Genomic DNA, 26,786 nt, shown 5'->3' with positions numbered 1-26,786 from the left:
ATGAACCGCAGGGAAGCAGGCTCGATGAGCGCTTCCTGCGGGCGAAGTCAGCACCTCCTAAACGGAGCCTTCCTTTTTTCCCCGATCTCCACAAAGAGATCTCGAGATCGTGGGAAAAACCATACTCCTCCCGTCTTTTCTCCCCCGCCTCTGATTACTACGGTAATGTGGGGGGGATGGAGAAGTATGGTTATAAGACGATGCCACAGGTCGAGCAGACACTAGCGAGCTGTCTCCCGGCCTGGCATCGTCTTTGAAGGCTCTGTCCTTGCCCACCAGGCCATTAAAAATCACATCCGGCTTGATGGGCAAGGCATATGCGGCAGCAGGTCAGGCTGGTGGTTGTCTCCACACTATGTCTGTGCTACAGGCATACCAGGCTGACCTGCTGAAGGAGCTCAGCGACGGCGAGGAAGTGAGCGTCACAGAGGTGCGCAGGACCGCAGACCTGGCGCTCCGCGCCACCAAGGAGACCGCCCGTGCCATCGGGTGGTCTATGGCAGCCCTGGTGGCCGCGGAGAGGCATCTCTGGTTGACCCTGTCCGACATGAAAGAGAAGGACAGGGTCACGCTCCTGGACGCCCCCCTGCATCCCATCGGCCTCTTTGGTGACTCTGTTGACACGGTTGTCAACAGGCACCAGGAGGCCCGTAAGCAGGCGGCGGCGTTCCAGCGTTATCTTCCTCGCCGCGTCTACTCCTCTGGGGCTGCTGGACGGGAGCAGCCCCAGCCGCATGCTAGCTCCTCGCACCGGGAAGCACAGAAAAGGAGTGTTGCTACCCGTACCCCTCCGGCAAGACCTAGAGGGCGGGCTCAGCAACACTCCAAGCCGTGGTCCTCTAAGACGAGGCCGGACCTGAGGGTCGTCCTCCAGTCTAAGAGGGCCTCGGCTAAACGGCCCTGATGGTCGTGGCCCAGGGCCAATGAGGGCAGCCCCTCTCGAAGGGCTAGGTGCCTCACCGCCTCTGAGGAGTACGGTGACCACCTCTCTTCGGGGCCCTCAGGAGATTCGTCAGCTAACCCTGCCGGTGTTACAGGGCGCGGCAGTCTCCCGCGAACATCATTCTCTGGTCTCTCCGCCCGGAAACGTAGCGGAATCAGAGAGTTCGCCACCCCTACGGGGGTCTCTAGAGCGCTTACTTCAGGTGCATCCTGCCAGTTCGCTGTTACAGGTCACCGAGTTAGCTCCTCAAATAAATCCAGAAACCAGTCTCGAGAAGCTGGTTCCCTTAGTAGAATTTCTGGCAGCGTGGAAGCTACTGCCAAATATTTCTATGTGGGTCCTGCGTACTGTAGGGAAAGGCTATTGCATTCAATTCGGCGCCAAGCCGCCACCTTTCAGCGGGGTATTTCCTACTCTGGTAAGCCCCGAGCAGGCTCTGGTACTGGAACAGGAAGTAAATACTCTCCTGAGGAAGGAGGCCATCGAGGTGGTCCCTCCTCAAAACAGAGAATCCGGGTTCTACAGCCGGTACTTCATTGTTCCCAAGAAGGATGGGGGGCTGCGGCCCATTCTAGATCTCAGACAGCTAAACCTCTCAGTCAGAAAACTGAAGTTCAAAATGTTGACTGTCAGACAAGTCGTGTCTCAAATCAGGTCCGAGGACTGGTTTGTCACGATAGATCTGAAAGACGCGTACTTTCACGTCTCCATCCTTCCTCAACACCGGAAGTTTCTCAGGTTCGCTTTCAGGGGCAAAGCTTACCAATACAGAGTTCTTCCGTTCGGCCTAGCACTCTCACCCCGAACTTTCACGAAGTGTGTGGATGCTGCTCTGGCTCCTCTGCGACTCCAGGGCATCCGCATACTCAACTACATAGACGACTGGCTCATCCTAGCCAGTTCAGAACAGTTAGCGGCTCAACATCGAGATGTTGTTCTTGCTCACATGAAAAAGCTGGGGTTGAGGCTCAACGCCAAGAAAAGTGTGCTTTCTCCATTACAGAGAACCACTTATCTAGGTGTAGTCTGGGATTCGACCACGATGCAGGCACGAATGTCACCTGCTCGGATCGAGTCGATCCTTACTGCAGCAGATGCGGTCAAGCTAGGCCTGCTACTCACTGTCAAACAGTTCCAAGTACTGTTAGGTCTTATGGCAGCTGCATCCAACGTGATACCTCTTGGACTGCTGTACATGAGACCGCTACAGTGATGGCTCAAAACCAAAGGGTTTTCCCCGAGGGGGAACCCATTCCGCAAGATCAAGGTCACGCGGCGCTGCCTACGTGCCTTAGTCATGTGGAAGAAGCCCTGGTTCCTATCTCAAGGTCCAGTGCTGGGAGCTCCTTGCCGCCGCGTCACGCTAGCGACAGATGCATCCCTCACCGGGTGGGGAGCGGTCATGAGTGGCCGCTCGGCCCGTGGCCTGTGGAACGACCATCATCAATCTTGGCACATAAATTGCCTAGAAATGCTGGCCGTGTTCCGGGCTCTGAAGCATTTCCTTCCAGACCTAAGAAACCGTCACGTGTTGGTCCGCACAGACAACACTGCGGTAGTCTACTACATAAACCACCAGGGAGGTCTGCGTTCACGCCCCTTGTACAAGTTGGCGTACCAGATCATCATGTGGTCTCAAGGGAAGCTTCTCTCATTGAGAGCAGTTCACATTCCTGGACGCCTCAATGTGGGAGCAGACGTCCTGTCGAGGCAGGGGCCAAGGCCCGGGGAATGGATGCTTCACCCAGAGGTGGTGAAGCAAATCTGGAGAGTGTTCGGCCAAGCCCAAGTGGACCTCTTTGCGACTCAGGAGACATCGCAAAGTCCCCTTTGGTACTCTCTAGTCCCTCCAGCTCCTCTTGGACTGGATGCCATGGTACAGACGTGGCCGAGGCTTCGTCTGTACGCTTTTCCCCCGATCGCTCTGCTCCCGGAAAGAGTGTGCCGGTACGGAGTACGGCTGCTGCTAGTAGCTCCGTACTGGCCGGCCCGAGTATGGTTCTCGGATATAATCGCCCTCCTCGACGGCTCTCCATGGGAGATTCCTGTCAGGAGGGACCTTCTCTCCCAGGCTGGGGGCGCAATTTGCCACCCCCACCCAGAGAAGTGGAAGTTATGGGTGTGGCCCCTGAGGGGGCACAACTCATAGAAGCTGGTCTCCCAACCGAGGTTGTCGAGACCATCCTTCAATCCAGAGCTCCCTCTACGAGGAAACTTTATGGCCTAAAGTGGAACTTGTTTGCTTCATGGTGTCATGAACGCCGTTTAGACCCAGTCCACTGCCCGATTGGTACAGTGCTGGAGTTCCTGCAAACTCGTCTTTCCGCAGGGTTAGCTCACTCCACCCTGAAGGTGTATGTGGCGGCTATATCGGCTTACCACGCTCTTCATGGCGGCCTCACAGTGGGCAAAAACTCCCTGGTCTCACGTTTCCTCCGCGGTGCACTCAGGCTGAGGCCTTGGTTTGTTACGGCCCCCCTAAGAGGGGATGCCCGGCTTCCAAGCCTACTATCAGTAAGTGGATCATGATGCCATCTCTACTGCTTATGAGTCCTCTGGTCTCCCATCCCCGTTGGGAGTCAAGGCTCACTCAACTCGAGGCGTCTCAGCCTCTAAAGCTCTGATGGCAGGTGTCCCTATCCAGGACATCTGCAGTGCGGCGGGTTGGTCCTCACCTTTAACGTTCGTCAGGTTTTAGGAACTTGACCTCAGAGCCACTCCTGGCTCATTCATCCTCTCGCCCTAGCAAGCTAGGCCCAGAGGTTAAAAGGCGCTTTCCTTCTATTAAGGAAAAGAGGTTTTACCCCTTTGGTCTGGCAATCTCCCCAGACAAAGGTGTATTACTCGTGTCCTGGCACCTATTTACCAGGCACTCCTCATCCCTCAGTGTTCTGGCTGTGTCCTGACTGAGGTAGTTTACTTTCCTCCTGGTCTGGCAGTTCCCCAGTCAGGAGATGGATTTCTACCCTCTTGGCCTGGCAGTTCCCCAGGCAAGTGGTGTGTTATCTCGCCTCGCGTGCCTGAGGGCCGAGGCTCATATTCCTCTGGTCTGGTGGTCTATCACAGACAGAGATGTATTACTACTCGCGTCCTGGTAATTCCCCAGGCGGAGTCATTCCAGTGTCCTGGCAAGATCACCAGACACTTCTCGTGTCCCTCTTGTTCTGGCTATATGCAGACAAAGGACTACTATTTCTCCTCGTGTGCCTGAGGGCCGAGGTTCATTTATCCCTCTTGTCTGGTGGTTGATCACAGACAGAGATGTATTACCACTCGCGTCCTGGCAATTCCCCAGGCGGAGTCATTCCAGTGTCCTGGCAAGATCACCAGACACTTCTCGGGTCCCTCTTGTTCTGGCTGTAACGCAGACAAAGGACTACCACTTCTCCTCGCGTGCCCGAGGGCCGAGGTTCATATATCCCTCTTGTCTGGTGGCTGATCACAGACAGAGATGTATTCCAGTGTCCTGGCAAGTTCACCAGGCACTTCTTGTGTCCCTCTTGTTCTGGCTGTAACGCAGACAAAGGACTACCACTTCTCCTCGTGTGCCTGAGGGCCGAGGTTCATATATCCCTCTTGTCTGGTGGTTGATCACAGACAGAGATGTATTCCAGTGTCCTGGCAAGTTCACCAGGCACTTCTTGTGTCCCTCTTGTTCTGGCTATAACGCAGACAAAGGACTACCATTGTTCCTTGTGTGCCTGAGGGCCGAGGCTCATTTATCCCTCTTGTCTGGTGGTTGATCACAGACAGAGATGAATTCCAGTGCCCTGGCAAGATCACCAGGCACTTCTTGTGTCCCTCTTGTACTGGCTGTAATGCAGACAAAGGACTACCAATTCTCCTCGAGTGCCTGAGGGCCGAGGCTCATATATCCCTCTTGTCTGGTGGTGGATCACAGACAGAGATGCATTACCACTCGCGTCCTGGCAAGATCACCAGGCGGAGTTACCACAGTGTCTCATCAGGTATTCTAGACACTGTTTCCTTCTCGGTCTTGCGAGACCAGACGAAGGACTACTTGACCTCGTGTGCCCGAGGGCCGAGGTACAATTTCTCTCCCTCTTGTCTGGTGGGCTCCACAGACAGAGATGTATTACCACTCATGTCCTGGCAAGTTCCCCAGGCTGAGGTTTGTTCCTGTGCTCTGGCAAGTTTCACCAGACACAACTTTTTCCACCCTTGGCCTAGCAGACACTAGGCAGGGCTTCGGAAATTATGGGGGCGTTGATACCTCGTTCCCCACAGCGTTTCAGGACGCAGTGTTGAGTTCCCGGAAGGGAACGTCTCAGGTTACGTATGTAACCCTGGTTCCCTGAGGGAACGAGACACTGCGTCTCGGACCATAATTCCCGCATCCCTGCTGCGCTCGCTTCATTCCTATGAGCTGACGCCAGCTTCAAACGCACGTGCTTTTATACTTCCCGCCAATGGCGTTCCCCACAGCGTTTCAGGACGCAGTGTCTCGTTCCCTCAGGGAACCAGGGTTACATACGTAACCTGAGACGTTTTGCATGTCCTTCATTTAAAGGAGAAGTTCACTTCCAAAACAAAAATCTACAGATATTTACTCACCCCCTTGTCATCCAAGATGTTCATGTCTTTCTTTCTTCATTTGTAAAGAAATTGTTTTTTGAGGCAAACATTTCAGGATTTTTCTCCATATAGTGGACTTCTATGGTGCCCACGAGTTTGAACTTCCAAAATTTTGTATAAATGCAGCTTCAGAGGGCTCAAAATGATTCCAGCTGAGGAAGAAGGGTCTTATCTAGCGAAACGATTGGTTATTTTCTAAAAAATTAAAATGAATATACATTTTAACCTCAAATGCTCTTTTTGTCTAGGAGGAGAAAATGAGATGGGAGTTTTTCGACATACCCTAACTGTCATGAACCGGAATACACAGTTCACACAGAGCTAGAAAAGATGAGAGTTTAAGGTTAAAAAGTATATAAAGTGTAATTTTTTTTTTTAATGAACTGATCATTTTGCTAGATAAGACCTCTCTCTACTCACCCTTGTATCGTACCAAAGCCGTAAGACCTTCATTCATCTTTGGAACACAGGTGAAGATGTTTTTGATGAAATCTAAGTGCTCTCTGACCCTCCACAGACAGAAAGGTAGGCCTAGAAAGGTAGTAAAGAAATCAATAAAATAGTCCATTTCCATGTGACATCAGTGGTTCAACCATAATTCAAAATCAGGAAGGGGGCCAACACTTTTTCACATCCCTGTAGATATGGTTCAGTAGGCTACTTTTTATTTAAATGGTAGAGCACTATTTGGTTTCCATTCAGTAGCCATTTTAAAAACTATCGGTCGATTAATCTATATCGGCCTCTATTTTTGAGTGAATATCCCTTTAAGTGATTTTTTTTTATCACACTTTAGTTTGGGGACCAATTCTTACTAGTAACTAACTGTTAACTGCTTATTAAAAGAACCCTCCACTTTTTTGGGAAATAGGCTCATTCTCCAACTCCCCCTGAGTTAATAAGTTGAGTTTTACCGTTTTTAAATCCATTCAGCCATTCTCCTGTTCTGGCGATATCACTTTTAGCATATCTTAGCATAGATCATTGAATCCTATGAGACCAATAGTATTGTGTTTAAAAATGGCCAATGAGTTTCGATATTTGTTCTATTTAAAACTTGACTCTTCTGTAGTTATATTGTGTAGTAAGATCAGTGGAAAATGTAAAGATGCGATTTTTTAGGCCGAAAAGATTAGGAACTACACTCCCATTCTGGTGTAATATTCAAAGTAAGTTTGCTGCTGTAATATGGATGCAACAGGCGCAGTAATATCATGCAGCACCTGAAATTTGTTTCCAGCTGGGTACTTACAACGAGGAACGCTCCCTGTGCATGCAGTTGGTCACGTTGTGCTGCGATGTGCTGCGTGATATTAATGCGCCTGCTTCGGCCATGTTACAGCAGCAAACTTCCTTGACTATTACGCCGGAATGGGAGTGTAGTTCCTAATGTTATCGGCCTAGAAAATCGCAGCTTTAAATTTTCCGCCGGTCTTAGTACACGATATAACTGCAGAAGAGTCAAGTTTTAAAAAGGACAAATATCGAAACTTGTTGGTCATTTTTGAACGCGATGCTATTGGTCTCATAGGATTCAATGATCTATGCTAAGCTATGCTAAAAGTGATATCGCCAGAACAGGAGAACGGCTGAATGGATTTCAAAACAGTAAAAATCAACTTATTAACTCGGGGGGAGTTGGAGAATGAGCCTATTTCCAAAAAAAAAGTGGAGTGTTCCTTTAATAGTTAGCAATTTTAAGTACTAATAAACAGCCAATATGCAAGTAATATGTGGCCCTGGACCACAAAACCAAAAATAAGGGTATTTTTTTTTATATTTGGACGAGACACAACTATTTAAATAACTGGAATCTGAGGGTGTAAAAAAATATTGAGAAAATCACCTTTAAAGTTGTTTAAATTAAGTTCTCAGCAATGCATATTACTAATTAAAAATTAAGTTTTGATATATTTACGGTAGGAAATTTAATATCTCTATGTCTAATATCTCTACAAAATATCTCTTTACGGAACATGATCTTTACTTAATATCTTAATGATTTTTGACATTAAAAAAATATAATTTTGACCCATACAATGTGGTGTTGGCTATTGCTACAAATATAATTTTATTCAAAGATTTCGACTATATTGACCAGAAAGGATTTCTGTCTATACAGTGAGCCACGTGAATATGAGGTCAATAAAACGTGTGCTGAATGCGACCCTGAATGTCTGCTCATGCATGAAACCCTGACCTGCACCGGCCCTGTAAGTATCAAATTGGTCATATAGTACCACATCTTCTGCTGTCAGTAAACAGTGTTTATTCTTATTTGTAAAAAAAAAAAGCTCATGGCAGCACACCAGTCTCTCAAACCGATGTTTTCTGTCCCAGTTGTGTCCTGGAGACACATCATTAAATTCACATCACTTGAAGACTGTAGAAAAGTTGCTTGTTGCCATCTAATTGCCAACTTTTGTCCAGGGACCCGACAAATGTACAGTTTGTGCAAACTACAAAGATGGGCCACACTGTGTAACACGCTGCCCACAAGGCATACCAGGAGAGAAATACATACTCATTTGGAAATATGCTGACGCGATGCGAGTGTGCCAGCCCTGTCATGAGAACTGCATCCAGGGGTGAGAGAGACATCTTATATAATGATGCTTTCATCTGAATGTAATGACATGAAACGGTCATTTGTGTAATTTAACAAGGTTCATCAGGGATTGTAATGTGTACTAGTTGTGATTGATGGATTTGATGTTTTGCTTTGCAGATGTACTGGACCTGATCTAAAAGACTGTTGGAATCTGTTGGAAAGGTATTAAAGAGGCTGCAAATTAGAAAATATTTTTAGAAAATGATACCAAATACTCAAGCCTTCGTCACAGTTCAGTAGAGAACTTTATCTAGAAATAAATGCAAATTGTGCATATGGTGAGAAATAAATGAAGATATGCTTCTTGAGAACATTGTGCTTTTCTGCTGAATTGTAACAATATATAAAAATGATTTTAGCTTGGACCAGACAATGATGCACCATTCAATATTATTATATTATATTAAGGGATTAGAGATATAAGTATAAATCATTTACTGATTTAGTTTTTATATCAGAAAACTGACAATCATGAAATGTAAGATGACTAAAATCCCAATCTATCTATTTGACAGTCTGTCTTATAATAAAATATAATAATCTCTATTTAATAATAATACAATTAAAAAGCAAGTAATCTAATACACTAAATGTAAATCTAAAGTTCTGTGTAAATGTGTGCATCTTAGCAGTTTTGTTGATTAATTACAGGCACTTCAAATAACAAAACAGACATCAAAGAGATCTGAATATAAATTGCAATATACAAGTCTATAAATCATATATAGGCCTAAGTGGTGCTAAAATAGCAAAACATAAATTTCTCTTAATTGGCTTTATAAGTTTTGTTAATTAATGAAAATGTTTGAAATTTACATATAATTTATGAAATAATTAAATATAATTATAGTTTAATAAAAAATTATTTAAAAAAAAACATTTTTAATAATTAATAAGTAATATATTACATTAAAATTCTGAGGGGGTCCTCTAACATCAAGGGTCTAATGTATTTCCTAAATAAATAGATAAATAAATAAATGAATAAATAAATAAAAATGATCTAAATTCTAAATAGAACTCTAACGAAATCTAAATTCTACAGTCAAATCAAAAAAAAAAAAATTCAGATACCAGATACAGTGGGGAAAATAAGTATGGCACATCAGCATTTTTATCAGTAAGGGTATTTCTAAGTGGGCTATTGACACAAAATTGTAGATGTAGCCATCAAGCCAAATATTGAATTCATACAAAGAAATCAGAACATTTAAGTATACAAGTTGATTCATAATAAATAAAGTGAAATGACACAGGAAATAAGTATTGAACACATGAAGATAACAATGTACAAAATGGCATAGAAAGCCAGGAGATCACCTGAAATCTGTCAGTATTGAGAGAGAAACTCTGCCCCCTATCAGTACTAATTGATATCAGCTGCTTTAGTCCTAATTGATGGCCTATAAAGGCTTCTTATTACCCAGAAGGCACACAGGAAAGACTTCATGATGGGTAAAAGCAAAGAACTCTCTCAAGATCTTTGTAATCTTATCGTTGACAAGCATTTTGATGGGAATGGTTTAGGCGCATTTCCAGAATGCTGAATGTTCCTGTGAGCACTGTGGGGGCCATTATCCGGAAATGGAAAGAGCATCAGTTCACCATAAGCTGGCCACGATCAGGTGCTCCATGTAAGATCCCTGTCCGAGGCGTCCAAAGAATAATCAGGAGAGTTCTCCAAGAGCCAAGAACCACTCGGGCAGAACTTTGCATCAGCAGGTACTGTTGTTTCAAAGAAAACTATAAGCAATGCACTGAACTGCCATGGCATCCATGCACGCTCACCACGCAAGACAGCATTGCTGAACAAAAAGCATGTTGAGGCTCGGTTAAAGTTTGCGAAACAGCATTTGGAGAAGCCTGTGGATTATTGGGAGACTATAGTATGGTCAGATGAAAGCAAAATTGTACTTTTTGGCAGTCATTCTACACACCATGTTTGGAGAAGAAATGGCACTGCTCACCACCCCAAGAACACCATTCCAACAGTTAAGTTTGGGGGTAGAAGCATCATGGTTTGGGGCTGCTTTTCAGCAAGGGGTACTGGCAGACTTCATATTATTGAAGGAAGGATGAATGGAGAAATGTACCAGGACATTCTGGATAAAAATCTGCTGCCATCTACCAGAAAGCTGAAAATGAAAAGAGGATGGACATTTCAGCAAGATAATGATCCCAAACACAAGGCCAAGGAAACAATGAAGTGGTTTCAAAGAAAGAAAATCAAGTTGCTTGAATGAACTGAAGATCAAAGTTCATAAAGGCCGTTTGTGTAGAAGAATGGGCCAGAATCACTCCTGAGCAATGCAGATGACTGGTCTCTCCATACAAGAGGCGTCTAGAAGCTGTAATCACCAACAAAGGCTTTTCTACAAAGTATTAAATAAAGTGTGTTCAATACTTATTCCCTGTGTGATTTCACTTTATTTATTATGACTCAACTTGTATACTTAAATGTTCTGTTTTCTTTGTGTGAATTCAATATTTGCCTTGATGGCTACATTTGGTGAAAATTTTGTGTCAATAGCCCACTTAGAAATACCCTTACTGATAAAAATGCTGATGTGTCAAATACTTATTTTCCCCGCTGTATAATTTTTGATAGTTTTTACTAGTGGGTGCAGGACACTACAGTTAATTTATGTAAGTGAGGATAGCAACATAAAGTTAAATGTGACATATTATACCCAGAAATTCTTCATACAGCGGACTACCAGTAAAATCTGGGACCAAAAATTTGATTTGACACTTTGACTTGACCATGTTTTGTTGCATACCTTTCTATCAAAGCTATTTGACGTTATCAAGATGAATTTGTCCTGGCACAGTTAAACTCTTGAATTCTTAGCATAATTTATTGCCATTTTCTAAACTATAGCGATTGTTAGCACCATTGTTATCTGGCACTGCCTTAATTATCCTGGGCATGGGATTGACCAGAGCTGCACAGGTTGTTGCTGGATCCTCTTCCACTCCTCACGGAGCTGCTGGACTTTAGACACATGGTGCTTCTACACCTTACGCCTAAGGATGACACACAGGTGCTTAATAGGGTTTAGCTCTGGAGACATACTTGGCCACCCCATCACCTTCAGCTTCCTCAACAAGGCAGTTGTCATCTTGGTGGTGTGTTTGGGATCGTTATCATGTTGGAAAACTGCTGTTCAGCCTAGTTTCTGGAGGGAAGGCATCATGTTCTGCTTCAGAATGCACAGTACATAATGGAATCTATGTTTCCCTCATTGAACTGCAGCTCCCCACAGACCACAGGACATGGTTCCAGTAATTCATGCTATTGGACAGGTTGTCTTCAGCAAACTGTTTGCGGGCTTACTTGTGAGCCAGCTTCAGATGAGGCTTCCTTCTGGGACGACATCTATGCAAACCGACTTGTTGCAATGTGGGTCTGAGCACTGACAAGCTGTCCTTCTACTTCTGCATCCTTTAAAGCAATGCTGGCAGCACTCATACGTCTGTTTTTTTTTTTGTTTTTGTTTTTTTGAAGCCAGGTTCTGCGCGTGATGCACAAAATGAGTGTTCAACTTTGTTGATCAACTTGCAAGGCCTGTTCCGAAGGGAACCCATCTTGGGTTCTGTAGTGACTCAGGGTGTTACTGAATCTCTAATAGCCTTGGCCATCTTTGTGGAGAGCAACAATTCTCAAATCAATAAAAAATCAGTCATTTAAAGTCAAAACTCTATAAATTATATAAATATAAGTAATAAGAGGAGAACCTCCATCTATCTCAATTCTGAGACGTAATGATATCTCAAAAAAGGACCATCTTCCACTATATGCAGAAAGTTCAACTCACTAATGTTCCTTTAATGTCTGTCTGTAGTTCGTGTTTGCCCAAGATTGCCGCTGGTGTGGTTGGAGGTCTGCTGGCGTTTGTTATCCTGGGTCTTGGAGTTGCTGTTCTAGTGCGTCGGCGGCACATCAAGAGGAAGAGAACCCTACGTCGACTCCTGCAAGAAAGAGAGGTCAAAACACAGCCATAATCTGAATATTCTGAATTTCTGTTGTTAAACAACTATACACATATTTTAAAGAAAAAGAAGATAATTTGAAGAGCTTGATGAAACCATGTAAAATCAATGTAGTGAAGTCAGTTTACTGTTGTAGTGTCAACAGTGCTGGAAACCAGTCATTGAGGCAATAGCTTCCGTGAATACAGACAGATCTGTGTCATCCCATGCTTATTCAGAGACAGGATGTGTGTTTGTGTGTTTAGGGCAGCTTTCCTGACTCTATTTGTCTCTACAGCTAGTGGAGCCTCTGACCCCCAGCGGCGAAGCCCCCGACCAGGCCTTGCTGCACATTCTCAAATAGACAGAGTTTAAGAAGATTAAAGTGCTTGGGTCTGGAGCTTTCAGAACTGTGTTCCTTGCTGGTGGTGGCCGTTATCAACAGGATAATACTGCCAGAATTGCCAAGGAGTGTTTTGAGGAACATGATGGTGAATTTCTGTTCATGCGATGTCCTCCAAATTCACATGACATGAACCCAATTGAAAAGCAATGTACAGGACTTGCAATTGGAGGACCTGCTGTTGACATTATAGTACCAGGTATCCCAGTAGAACTACTGCCAACTCACCGAATCAATGCCTCATTGCGTGGCCACTGTTTTGGTCCTACAGGTTATTAGATAGGTGGTCAAAATGTAATGGTTCATAGGTGTATAATAGGGATGTAATGATATTATCAATAGGGATGTCTCGATATTATTGTGATATTATTGATATTATCAAAAAGGGTATTTTTAAAAATATATTTAAACTTCTTATTCTAACATAAAAGGTCTTTAATGTTGTGTTTTGGGCCATTATCAAGTCTGTTTTCGCAGTGTTTCAAAGCGAAGCGTGCACTTTGTTCAAGCGATCTGCTCGTGATCTCTTGTTTTCCGCCTTAGAGTGACTCAGTTCACAGTGAATGCATGTGTTTATTGCATTTGCTGTAAGTTTAGTGCACACTTGGGATTGCAAACCCACCAGTTACGCTTTATTTTCATGGCAGATGATTACAGCATTTCACTAGATTTGTAGTGAGATACATTTTAGTAAACCTGTTTTCACTGATGCTGGAGTTTTCCATCAAAATAAAAGCTCTGCTGCCGTTTTCATCAAAATAAAATTTTATAAGTGCAGTACGATTTGCTGACAATTAGCGATTTAAATGTGTAATGTTACTGTAGTCCAAATTCAAAATATCTCTTTCAAGGGTAGAAATTAGAAAAGAAGTATTGAAATTTCCCTACTGTAGTGTGAAGCAAAAATAACATAGCTATGAAATATTGTTTTTAATCTATTTTACAGTGTAATTGTAATCATCGAGCTTCCAACAATTTAATTAGCTAAAATGTTTGGTGGTGATTCTGTAAATGCATTTGTATAATTTAAACTAGTGGTGGGCCGTTATCGGCGTTAACGTGCTGCGTTAACGTGAGACTCTTATCGGGCGATAAAAAAAATATCGCCGTTAATCTATTCTCAAAGTTGGGTTGGGAGCTGGGTCTAAACTACGCAAGATATGATGACTTTCACCTTGATATTTTAGCGCGGATGACGTATACCTAGTCGAATTGCTCGAGCACCCGCCCCTTTTGCTCAGATGCCAAAAGTGCCCTTCTGTCAGAGGGCACCTGTAGGTCCTAAAAACTCCTTAATTTAGTTGTATCATATTTAAGGCCATAAAAAGTTTGAAATATGTTAAATAGTATAAGAAAATACTTAATTATAATTTAGGAGGTCGTACAGTTGGGGACGGAAAGACGAGAAACGCGATAGGGCTGGATTAAACTTCAAAAGGCAATGATGGCATGAATAAATATGCATGCTGTAGATTTCAAAGTCAAAACGCGGCACTGATCTCTTTATATGAATGTATCTGAAGGGAACCGACTGTCCTCAGAAACATGTCGTTGTCATTTTCATTTATTGCCTGATAAACAGCGTTAATGCTGATTTGTATATACAGCCGTTAATAGGGAAACCTTAATATTTCAGCGCTCTTAAAGCGCCCCCTTGTGACAGAGAATGACTTTTCCACATTTTTTCAGCTCTTTATTGTCAAATTATTGCAATTATCGACCTACGTTGTTATGCAGCAAACACAAAGTTGTAAATGTGAAAGAAGTTAATGTGCCTTCTAAAAATCAAAACAAATAAGACAGTAATATTTAGGTTTTAAATAAATATAATAAATGATAAACTCGATTTATCCCTTTTAATGGTATAAAGGCTGAAATTCCATTATATAAGATATTTTGTTTTGTTTTGTGTGAAGCTGTATCTGAATTATAAATCATGCCATTTTATGCCTTAATATTCTACCGTACATTGTCAAATCCTACTCATGCTGTTCATTTTACTTCTGCGGCTCTTAAAAAAAACTTCTGCCAGAAAAAAAAGTCTAGAACTGCAATAAGTGTGTGTCAAGTTAATCATATCCATAGCACAAATGATTAGCCAGCTGCAGTACTAATGATCACCGCCTGCTTTACTCCCTTCATGACATCATGACAGACTCAAATGCATTTAAATCTTTGTTTAAATTGATTAAGGTTATGTACTTATATGTCTACTTCTATCATCCACAAAACCCACACCCTCTTATCCAAGCCATTATTAAGACATATGACGGTTTACACTAGCTCAGTGGTCAATAGCACATAGCAACAACCCCTTACTCCCTATTAATCACATATAGAGCCAGAGCCATGAGGTGTCATTTCCGACTTAGCATTAAGCTAAGCACATTTGCACCTGTATGCGAAAGACGTGCGTAATTAAAGCCCTGGGAGCCCAATCTTGATTTCAACGCTGAATCCTTGAACCTTGCGCTCTCTAGTCTATTCCTAGTTCAGGATCAGATGTTCCCCCCTCCGAGCAGTCATTACTCATCTCACGCACACACACACACACACACACACACACACACACACACACACACACAATCTCTCTCTTTCGAAGACCACTTATTTAGCATTCAGATGGTTCTGTCCCACTGGCGCTATTGTCATTTTGTAAAAGATAGTTTCATCAATATGGTCGGCTCCAAAAGAGCATCAATATTATCATGACAGTACCATGTCCACCGTGAGCTGATCCATTGGCACAACGCCCTCTACAACTCTCGCCTCCCAGCCATACAAGACCGGGCGGGTGACAAATTCCCTCAATGTCAACCAGCTCTGCCAGCAGCACTAAACATCACATTTGCGCCCATTCCAGCCCAAAGGAGTTTGGGGGAGAGTTGTTAAGCAACTTACATAATCTTTATGTGCTTCACATTATCGCAAGAGTCTGCGTTTGAGTAGCACTGAGTGAATCGAGGTCTTACTTTCCCTATCACCCCTATTGATCGTCGCATGGCCAGTCGGAGGCGTACGATTGTCATCCCTGAGTGAATGGATTTGGACCGGAGGAAGGAGCAATATCTCTGATTGTTGCTGATCTCTCTCTCTCTCACTCATGCTGAGTGGTCTGCACTGTTAAGAGCTTGTGAATTAAATTGCATAACAGTGTATGATTAAGTATGAAGCATGTTTAAAGGTATACTTCAGATAGCATTTCTGTCCAGCAGTACACAGGAAGAAATTGGAATAGAATAGAATAGAATAGAATAGAATAGAATTTTGCTTACTACTAAAAATTGCAAAATAGAATGGTATTTCTGTTTACTTTTTATAGAATAGCATTCTTGTCTATTCTGGTTAAGTCTAATCTAATAATAATAGGCATGCTATTCTATTTTGTTCAGTATATCAAATGGCTATATGGAACAGAATAGAATAGAACGCATGTTTACCCAGTACACAATTACACAATAGGCTAGGAATTGAATGGAATTCCTGTCCACTTTCTGCTAAGAATATATTCTACATACTAAGAATAACATTCAAATTTGCTTTGCATTTCAAAATAAAATTAATTTTGTTCAGTCACAGAATAGAACAGAATAGAATAAAACAGAAGAGAAGAGCATTATTTTTGTATTACAAAACTGAATAGAATTCTGATAAGTACACAAAATCATAGAATCGAATAGAATTCATGTTTACTCAGTAAACAATTACACAATAGGCTGAAATAGAATTGAATGGAATTCTTGTCCACTTTCTATTAAGAATAGATTAGAATAGAATAGCAGCATTCAGTAAACAATTACACAATAGACTGAAATAGAATTAAATGGAATTTATCTCCACTTTCTAGTAAGAATAGAATAGCAGCATTCTATTCTATTCTGGTTATGTCTAATCTAACAATAACAGAAATGTTATTCTATTTTGTTCAGTACACAGAATAACAGAATAGACTTGACTATATAGAATAACATTCAAATTTGCTTTGCATTTCAAAATAGAAATAACTTTGTTCAGTGCACCAAACACAAAATAGAATAGAACAGAATAGAATAGCATTTCAGTTTACTTTGTACTACAAAAATGAATAGAATTCTGATAAGTATACAAAATCATAGAATAGAATAGAATAGAATAGAATACTTCCTGTTTACAAGTAGCTAGTATACTTTATTCTGTTTTGTAATTTGGTGTAATAAGTAGACAAGAATGAAAGTCTATACTTTTCTATTCTGTAATTCAGAAAACAAGGTAGACAGGAATAATATTCTACTCTGTTATTTTTTGTAATAGAAGGTAAACAGGAATTACATATTATTATGTTTTACTCTGTAACACAAAGTAAACGGAAATTATATTCTTTTCCATTCCAGTCTAGTCCAATTTTATGTTCTTCTATTCATTTTACTCTGTGTACAGAATTACAGAATAGAACAGTATAGAATTGCATTCTTCACTACTACTGTACACCAGGCTAGACTATAGCATTTCTGTTTACTAGGTGTACCAAACAACAAAGATCCACCAGGTGATTCAATGTGATTTTGTGCAAGTGCTGCCCTGATTTATTTGTGACCTGCAATATATCTCGTTCCTGTAGGTCTTACTAAAAGCAAGACGCGAATTCTCACGTTTTTGTGTTTATGACTCAAGCTGAAGATACTGATGCTGATGTTGGGCCAGTCTTACCTCAACGCTGAAATGATGCTCTTCGGCCGCTGAACAGCACATCCACACAGCGTGATGGAGCCACAACAGCACTGCATACACACAGTCCAGCCTTCGCTTTTTAAGCAACGTACTGTTCATATTTGTAGATTCGCTTGATTTTTGGCATTTTGGACCGAAGATGAAACCATCGGAGCGCGGAGAAGCATCGGCGTCCGCATTTTGTCATTTGCCCTGGCAATACACATTCCATCTTGCCTATCCGATGCACTATTTCGAGGCATTAATGCTTTAAAGCGTTACCTTGGCGAACAGGCAGGTTGCTTTTCTATATTGAGCAGCATCCAGAGCGTAAGCACTGCGCATGCGCTCTGACTCACTGGGCTGTGATGCTTGTTGACTAGTAGGCACTATTCATTCCGTCTTCATTCCTCTTTCTCTCCTGTCAATCATAGATCAGTGAAGGTGTAAAAATGGGTCTTAGGTAGGCGGGACGCCGAAACGGCTGACACTGACGGTAACCTCTGGCAAACGGACGTTGAACTGGGTCAGCGTCAGTTTTTCCAGCGGTCAAGCATCCTTCCGTTTAATAAGATCATAATAAAATCATTAGACCACTGATTGCAGAATATTGGGGAAACAAGAAACAAATACGTGACTCTGGACCACAAAACCAGTCTTAAGTAGCACCGGTATTAATAGCCCAAAATACATTGTATGGGTCAAAATTATCGATTTTTTTTTTTTTATTAGGATTTTAAGTAAAGGTCATGTTTCATGTAAATATATGAAAACCTATTTCTTATTAGTAATATGCATTGCTAAGAACTTAATTTAGACAACTTTAAAGGCGATTTTCTCAGTATTTTGATTTTTTTGCACCCTCAAATTCAGATTTTCAAATAGTTGTATCTCAGCCAAATATTATCCTATCCTAACAAACCATACATCAAAGGAAAGCTTATTTATTCAGATGTACAGTATTAAAAATCTCAAAAAATGATTTTTTTTTTTTTTTTTTTTTTTTTTTTTTGTGGTCCAGGGTCAAAGGAATTATTGATCAATCTGTTTTATATTTAGTTTCTGTTTGGGTGCAATCTTCTGCTTTCATTTTATCACAATTTATTTATTTAATTACTTCCAGTAAGGTTTGAAGCCCTAAAATACAAAATAATTAATCAGATGTTTATAAATATTCATAAATATGGAAATGTTTCTACCAGCTATCAACTTTTAGTTCCCAGAACATACTGGGAAAGGTTTTAAAATTTAAAAATAAACATTAGAGAATATTCTGTGTATGCTGTCTTTAGTCTCTCTCTCTCTCTCTCTCTCTCTCTCTCTCTCTCACACACACACACACACACACACACACACACACACACGAAAAAAAAAAAACGTTCTGGTTGCAAAATCCTCAAAAGAACATTTATGGTATTTTTAAAATAAAATAACATAAAATAAAAATACATAAAATAAAGGTAACTAAACAGTAATGTTCTGTGCTTTGAGGCATTCAATAATTAATTGTTTTATTTGTGTAACACTGAATTGGGGGAGAATGAGAACATTTGAAATTTGAAAGGTACACCTGGGATTGAACAGTGGACATTTCATGGCCACCACAAGATGGGGGTGGTTCACTATTTTAAGAAATTTACAGATTTATTTTTAGTGTGTTAAAAATACATCAAAAGGAAAAGCTGTGTGTGTGTGTGTGGGGGGGGGGGGGACGGGGGGGGACAAAATAGAAACAAATCACATTATGTAGTCAATCATTATTTTCATAAGAATAAAAAAAAAAAGTTATCACAAGTAGGCTATTACGTTACTACATAAATTTGATATAAAACGTTTGTAGTCCTTTCAGCAAAATAAAGTGTTAAAACATTTGTAAGTGTTGTGTATTTAATACAGTATAACAGTAAGACAAATTACAGCATTAGCAGAGACCAATAATGGCAGAGAGGTCTTTGAAAGCTCAGTCATGGGAAAATGCATTCATCTGCTTCACACATTAAAGAGTGAAGATAAAGAGGCATCTGCGGTGGCCTCTGGTTTTGTGGGTATTAATAGCGCTCAATTAAAAATCAGCTCAAGGTTTTAATTTTCACACAGAGGTTGCGTTGGTGAGGAGCCGGTGATGAACACTGCAATTTAGTCTGATCAGCTGATCCGAAAAAACAAACCAATTATGATGATACTGCTCTCAGCTGCACTCAGCCACTTCAAATGTGCTGTGAATTGAATGACAATAATTCAAGATGAAGTCCTGACTCAAAAGACATAATGTGTTTGTGTGTCATTATTCTGCCTTTCAACAGAAAAAAAGATACAAACTGACATTTGAATTGTAGGCATCTAAATAACTGTCACGGTTCACACATCTGCCGTGTTCTCATGTCTCGTGATCTGTATGTTTGTCATGTGATGTCTGCTCGCTCAGCTGAGCTGCCAATCAGTCCGGCACAGGTGTCTCTCATCATCGCTGGCTTTAAATACTCACCTCATTCTCCTCTCCCTCGTCCGATAGTTAATCCGGATCTCTGGTTCCTGTTCCTGTCGTTCCTCTAGTCTGGTCTTCGTGTGGATTGTTCGTGTTGGATGTCGTCGTGTCTTCTTCGTGTTTGCACCGGATTCACGTCATCACCATGGGACTTCACTCCACTCTGTCAACAGCCATCTTGCCCCTGCATCACAAAGCCGAGAGACTTCATCACCGTCACTGTGTTTACCTTTTGTCTCATTAATAAACTGTCATCACCCTGCATTTGCTTCCTCCTCTCATTTCACGTCACAGAACTATCGGACCATCATGGAAGCAGCAGGCACCTCACAACCCACGATGGAAGATTACCTTCAGGATTGTATCTCTCGGCTGGAGAAACAGGAAAAGAGCACGAGCGATTCCGGTCAGGCTATCCGTGCTCTTGTGGTGCAGGTGTCCGAGCTGACCCAGCGTATGCAACAGTTACAACTTCCCGCTGCGCCAGCCACGCCGCCCACGCCGCCCGCTCCTCTCGCAGCACTCGGACCATCTGCTGCGGCTCAACAGCTGGAGCCCCGCCTTCCCCCGCCGGAGGTCTATAGTGGTGAATTATAGTAGCCGAATTTCTGCCGAGCTTTCCTCACTAAATGCTCTATGCATTTTGCTTTACAACCACGCACATTCCTTAGTGAGGAAAGCAAGGTGGCGTTCATGCTCACCCTATTGACGGGGAGGGCGGCACTTTGGGGCACGACGGTGTGGGAAAATCAAGGTCCCTGTTGTGCCTCATTCTCGACACTCTCGGCCGAAATGAAGAGGGTGTTTGACCGCGTGGCTTCGGGGAGGGAAGTTTCGCACCCTCGTGGCAGAGTGTCGATGGAATGAGGAAGCGCAGTGGGATATGTTCCTGCATGGGCTGGCTGATCGCGTTCAAAAGGAGATCTACGCCCTGGATCTACCCGCTAACCTCAACGGACTCATCGACCTTGCTTTGCGGGTAGACTCTCGTCTCTCTCGGGCCGAGCGGCGGGGATTATCCGATCGGTTCCCCCCTGGAGAGGGAATTCCACCACGAGCCAGCGGCCATGACGCGATCAGCCCCCACGACGAACACGAGCCCATGCAGGTGGGTCGAGCTCGGCTTTCCCGGGAGGAGAAGGAGAGGCGGAGATCCCAGGGCCTTTGTTTGTACTGTGGAGCTCCTGGACATTTCGCATTCAACTGCCTGGTAAAAGGGCCAGCCCGGCAGTAAATCTGAGGCTACTGTCGGGTGGGATCTCCGCTAAGAAGACCTCATCCAGCGCGACCTCCACGCTCCTCCCGGTTAGGCTAAGATGGCAGGATCACGATCATCACTGCACCACACTTCTGGATTCTGGGGCTGAAGGTAACTTTATGGACTATTCTTTTGCACGTTCTAATCATGTTCCCCTCAGTCCCCTCACCAGCTCCATCGCCGTCCACGCTCTCAATGGTCAAACTCTACCCAAGATCACATTCGTCACTGAACCCGTATCTGGCAACCACAGTGAGAGTATTCCCTTTTACATTCTGGACTCTCCCCTTGCACCCGTTGTTCTTGGACATCCCTGGCTCATCAAACACAACCCCCGGATTGATTGGCAGCTCCAGTCCGTGTCTGAGTGGAGCACTAAATGTTATGAATCTTGTCTTGTGTCTGCTTGCCCGTCTGTTTCTGTTTCTCTGTTTCAGGAGAAGGCGGTGGATGTGTGTAACGTGCCCGTAGAGTACCTCGACCTGAAGGAAGTGTTCAGTAAGTCTCGGGCTGCTTCTCTTCCTCCTCATCGTCCCTATGACTGTGCGATAGAGTTATTGCCAGGTACGTCTCCGCCTAAGGGCAAATTATATTCACTCTCTGTTCCTGAGAGGGAGGCTATGGAGAAATACATTTCTGATTCTCTAGCAGCCGGGTTCATTTGACCCTCCTCTTCTCCAGCGGGGGCGGGGTTCTTTTTTGTGGGGAAGAAAGATGGATCTCTGCGACCTTGTATTGATTACCGGGGGTTGAATAATATCACGGTAAAGAATACCTATCCTTTGCCGTTGATATCTTCAGCCTTCGAGAGGTTGCAGGGAGCATCAGTCTTCACTAAATTGGACTTAAGAAATGCATATCATTTGGTTCGCATCAGGAGGGGAGATGAATGGAAGACCGCCTTTAATACCCCCAGGGGGCACTTTGAATACTTGGTCATGCCCTTCGGTTTGTCCAACTCCCCAGGGGTCTTTCAGGCACTCGTCAATGACGTGCTGCGAGACATGGTCGATCAGTTCATTTATGTCTACCTGGACGACATATTGATTCATGCACAGTCTGTTCCTTTTCTAGGGTACATCTTGTCGGCTGAGGGAGTTCGTGTGGATCCAGCGAAAGTTCAGGCTGTGGTTGATTGGCCAACTCCAGATTCCCGTAAGACCCTGCAGAGGTTTCTGGGGTTCGCCAATTTTTACCGACGTTTCGTCCGCAATTTCAGCCAACTAGCCGCGCCTCTGACCGCCTTAACCTCCCCCAGAATGACGTTCAGGTGGTCTGACGCAGCTGAGGCTGCGTTCGCCAAACTGAAGAGCCGCTTCGTTTCGGCTCCCATCCTCGTGACCCCTGATCCATCACGTCAGTTCGTGGTGGAGGTTGACGCGTCAGAGGATGGGGTAGGTGCGGTTCTTTCACAGCGTTCGGCCACAGACGACAAGATGCATCCCTGCGCGTTTTTTTCACATCGTCTGTCACCTGCTGAGTCAAATTATGATATTGGTAATCGAGAGTTGTTGGCAGGCAAGTTGGCATTAGAGGAATGGCGTCATTGGCTAGAGGGGTCGGGGGTACCTTTCATTGTATGGACCGATCACAAAACCTCAAATATATTAAAACTGCCAAAAGAATGAACTCTAGGCAGGCTCGGTGGGCACTTTTTTTCGGACGTTTTGATTTTACCATTTCGTACCGCCCGGGTTCCAAAAATGTCAAACCCGATTCTTTGTCGCGTATTTTTGACCACGCCGATTGCCCGTCCACTCCCGAGAGCATTTTTCCTGAGACGCTTATCGTCTCAACTCTCACATGTTTTGTTTTGGCTTGCTCAGTTTGTGCCATTGGTAAGACATCTAACAGGCCTCCAGATGGACTCCTTTGGAGTCCCTTCGAGACCCTGGTCCCACATCGCACTAGATTTTGTCACCGCCCTCCCGCCCTCTCAGGGCAACACGGTAGTTTTGACCGTGGTGGACCGGTTCTTGAAGGCGGCCCACTTTATTCCCTTGCCCAAATTACCCTCAGCCAAGGAGACAGCGGTGACTGTCGTGGACCACGTTTTTCGGTTACATGGCCTCCCGACGGACGTGGTCTCTGACAGGGGACCCCAATTTGCGATCTGGGAACGTCAGGGGACGTTTCTAGGAGAGGGGGTACTGTCACGGTTCACACATCTGCCGTGTTCTCATGTCTCGTGATCTGTATGTTTGTCATGTGATGTCTGCTGGCTTTAAATACTCACCTCGTTCTCCTCTCCCTCGTCCGATAGTTAATCCGGATCTCTGGTTCCTGTTCCTGTCGTTCCTCTAGTCTGGTCTTCGTGTGGATTGTTCGTGTTGGATGTCGTTGTGTCTTCTTCGTGTTTGCACCGGATTCACGCCATCACCACGGGACTTCACTCCACTCTGTCAACAGCCATCTTGCCCCTGCATCACCCAGCCGAGAGACTTCATCACCGTCACTGTGTTTACCTTTTGTCTCATTAATAAACTGTCATCACCCTGCATTTGCTTCCTCCTCTCATTTCACGTCACAATAACATGCACAAGACCTTGTATTCTAAACTCGACTGCTTTTGTTTATGACAGTTATTAACTATGAATTATTAATACAATAATTATGTCTATAAGCAAACACCTATTTCAAACATGCAGTTTTTGCTGTATAATGTTCCGCTTGTTTAAACCATCTGATATAAAGGTATTCTGGATAATTTACAACAAAGTCAAATGTAATCATTTGCCCAGTGCTGTACTTTAGATTTAAAGTGAGGTATAAATTATATTTAGTGGTAAAGACAAAACTGAGAAATTTCACAATTTCAAGTATTTTAGCTCGACTAAAAAAGCAAAACAATCTTGGAGTGCCAAAATTTGATTAACCCACTTATTTAAAGTCAATATAACAGGGGAAATAATTAAATAAATAAAGAAAAATCAGTGCTTAAATATTTCATATTCAGTATAGAATACCGCAAAAAATTAAATTAAATTAAATTGGTTTAGAGTTGGAAACGTTTGGCAAAAACAAATGGTCTTTTCCACAATTTTTTATGTATGCAAATTGTATAATATCCAAGGTACACATTTCTAGTAACTGTGCAGTTAATTCTAATGTTGTATTTACCAAAAAGTTTTTAAATATTTGTCCTCTTCGCAAATTTGTCACTACCGAAACAGTAATACATAATTTAATAAGAAGGGTTATATTGACCTTTTGTGGAATCTATAAGATTTGTTGAATTTTGAATCCTATTTTTCTTTGAAAATGGCAAAAAGTTGATCATACTGATTTCAAACTTAAGGATTCATTAGTTTGAACATACACTGAATAAAACACTATCATGAAATCTTAGTTGATAATTCAGCATACTTTAATTTTGACAAAACATCCCATGTTTCAGCAGTGACAGCATATTTTCAGTATTGACCGCATCACATTACAGACTTTTAACCAACATACTGAAACACTACTAAAACATACTAAAATACCAAAAAATTGCATAACTGTATTAAAATTGTGTTTATTTCCTCTAAATAAAGGATTATGTGTTCCACTTTGTCACTACCGAAACAATGATTGCATGTGATTCATACAATGATTCATTATGTTCATATTTTGTCTGCCTGACAGGACCATACAAAGTTGTGTATCTTGTATTAGAGCAGTTAAAATTAGGCGTTTTAGATACAATTCTCTCATACTGACCACTGGATGTTCAACATGGCATCTCATAGCAAAGAACTCTCTGAGGAATTGAGAATTAGAATTGTTGCTCTCCACTAAGATGGCCAAGGCTATTAGAGGTTCAGTAACACCCTGAAACTGAACTACACTACAGTGGTCAGGGTCATACAGAGGTTTTCCAAGATGGGTTCAATTTTGAACAGGCCTTGCAAGGGTCGATCAACAAAGTTGAGCACTCGTTCTGTGGGTCAGGTGCAGAACCTGGCTTCAAAAAACAGATGCATGAGTGCTGCCAGCATTGCTTTAAAGGTTGCAGAAGTAAAAAGGTCAGCTTGTCAGTGCTCCGACCATACACCACACACTGCAACAAGTCGGTTTGCATGGGCATCCTCCCAAAAGACAGTCTCTTCTGAAGCTGGCTTACAAGAAAGCCTGCAAACAGTTTGCTGAAGACAACCTGTCCAAGAGCATGAATTACTGGAACCATGTCCTGTGGTCTGATGAGACTATAAGATAAACATGTTTGGCTCAGATGGTGTCCAGCGTGTGTGGCGATGCCCTAGTGAGGAGTACAAAGAAAATTGTGTCTTGCCTACAGTCAAGCATGGTAGTAGTAGCATCATGGTCTGGGGCTGCATGAGTGCTGCTGGTACTGGGGAGCTGTAGTTCACTGAGGGAAACATGGTTTTCCTTATGAAAGAACATGATGCCTTCCCTCCAGAAACTATGCCGAATGGTAATTTTCCAACATGATAACAACTCCAAACACACCACCAAGATGACAACTGCCTTACTGAGGAAGCTGAAGCTGAAGGTGATGGGGTGGCCAAGTATGTCTCCAGACCTGAACCCTATTAAGCACCTGTGGGGCATCCTCAAGTGTAAGGTGGAGAAGCAACATCAAGCAGCTCTGTGATGTCATTATAGAAGAGTGGATGAGGATCTCAGCAACAACCTGTGCAGCTCTGGTCAATTCCATGCCCAGGATGATTAAGGCAGTGCCAGATAACAATGGTGCTAACACAAAATGTTGTCACTTTGGACAAGTTCACTTAGGGTGTACTCACTTTTGTTGCCAGCTATTTTGACAGTATTTACAATATTTCTGTTAAAACTTATTGTTTTACCTATAACATTGTTCCTTAAATTTTTTGGTCGTTAAAGGTCTACATCATTACATTAATATAAAGGCTAAAAAGATTAACAGTTGTATATACAGCAGCTTTACACAGAAAAGGATAAGTAAGGAATAATTGACGGCGGGCCGTAGAATTCTTAGAAAATAATGCACACCCGAGGTGGCGGTCACGACGCGAAGTCAATTATTCCGCTTATACTACAGTTACCACACCTCTAAACATCGATCAAATGATATATTTCAAGACATTCGTCCGGTTTTTATCCTTAAAACGCTATTGTGAGTAGGATTAATTTCTTACGCAGCTCATTCAACAGCTTCGTTGCTAGTTCCAAAACGTCATTTTAGAACTAGTAACGACGCTTGGGCTGTTAATAGCAAAATAATGCCGTTAATAATTAAGTTTAGACAGACCGACAGACAAGCAGACAGACAGAGAGAAACTAAGTGTATGACTTTACGTTACCTCTCTCACGTCTGTGTCTCTCAAGGGGGACTGGCAGCATCGTCTCTACTAACAGTTAAACTTTTAAGTTCATTTTCTTCAAGACCACGCCGTTGTTACCTCGCGTGTGAGAGCTGTCATGTTGTTTTTACGCTGTTAGTCGTCAGAGCAGCGCTAACAACATTAGCGCGAATGCTAACTCGAGTGCAAACTGTAATGTTATGTGTGTGTGTCTGTGAGGTGAGTGAGAGAGGGCGAGAGAAATAGAGTTTGTGCTTTCCGTACATAATAAAACGTAATATATTGTGGAAAAAAACATGGAAATAATCTAGTCATTTTTATCCTGATGTTTACTGTATTTATTAGTTTGGCCAGTGTCATTGTGGGTTTTAGTTATTTTGCTGTTTTGGGCTGTAAGGACCTTTGAAATAACTGAAATCGTTTGGCGAAGTGATATAGACATGCACTGCGGTCTAAAGCTGCCTGGAACTACGTTCGCTGTGCGTTTCCCTGAATATAATGCACACCTCTAGAACGTTCGTCAGCCAATCAGATTCAAGCATTCAAC

At 42.8% G+C, this 26,786-nt stretch overlaps 1 protein-coding gene across 1 annotated transcript in view; it reads left to right on the top strand.

Annotated features, from left to right (window-relative positions):
* The window catches only part of LOC141345021 (epidermal growth factor receptor-like), a 42,409-nt gene extending 28,043 nt beyond the window's left edge, over positions 1-14,366 (top strand). The window contains exons 14-18 of the mRNA XM_073849917.1: positions 7,662-7,752; positions 7,970-8,127; positions 8,268-8,312; positions 11,996-12,137; positions 12,421-14,366. Of these exons, the coding sequence (XP_073706018.1) occupies positions 7,662-7,752; positions 7,970-8,127; positions 8,268-8,312; positions 11,996-12,137; positions 12,421-12,486 (502 nt within the window). The 3' untranslated portion in view covers positions 12,487-14,366. The remainder of the gene's footprint in view (positions 1-7,661; positions 7,753-7,969; positions 8,128-8,267; positions 8,313-11,995; positions 12,138-12,420) is intronic.
* The last annotated feature ends 12,420 nt before the right edge of the window (positions 14,367-26,786 follow it).

This window comes from Garra rufa, chromosome 10 (assembly GCF_049309525.1).
Source record: "Garra rufa chromosome 10, GarRuf1.0, whole genome shotgun sequence".
NCBI lineage: Eukaryota > Metazoa > Chordata > Actinopteri > Cypriniformes > Cyprinidae > Garra > Garra rufa.
The sequence above is the reverse complement of the archived record's forward strand: the minus strand, read 5'-3'. Positions and strand labels throughout refer to the sequence as shown.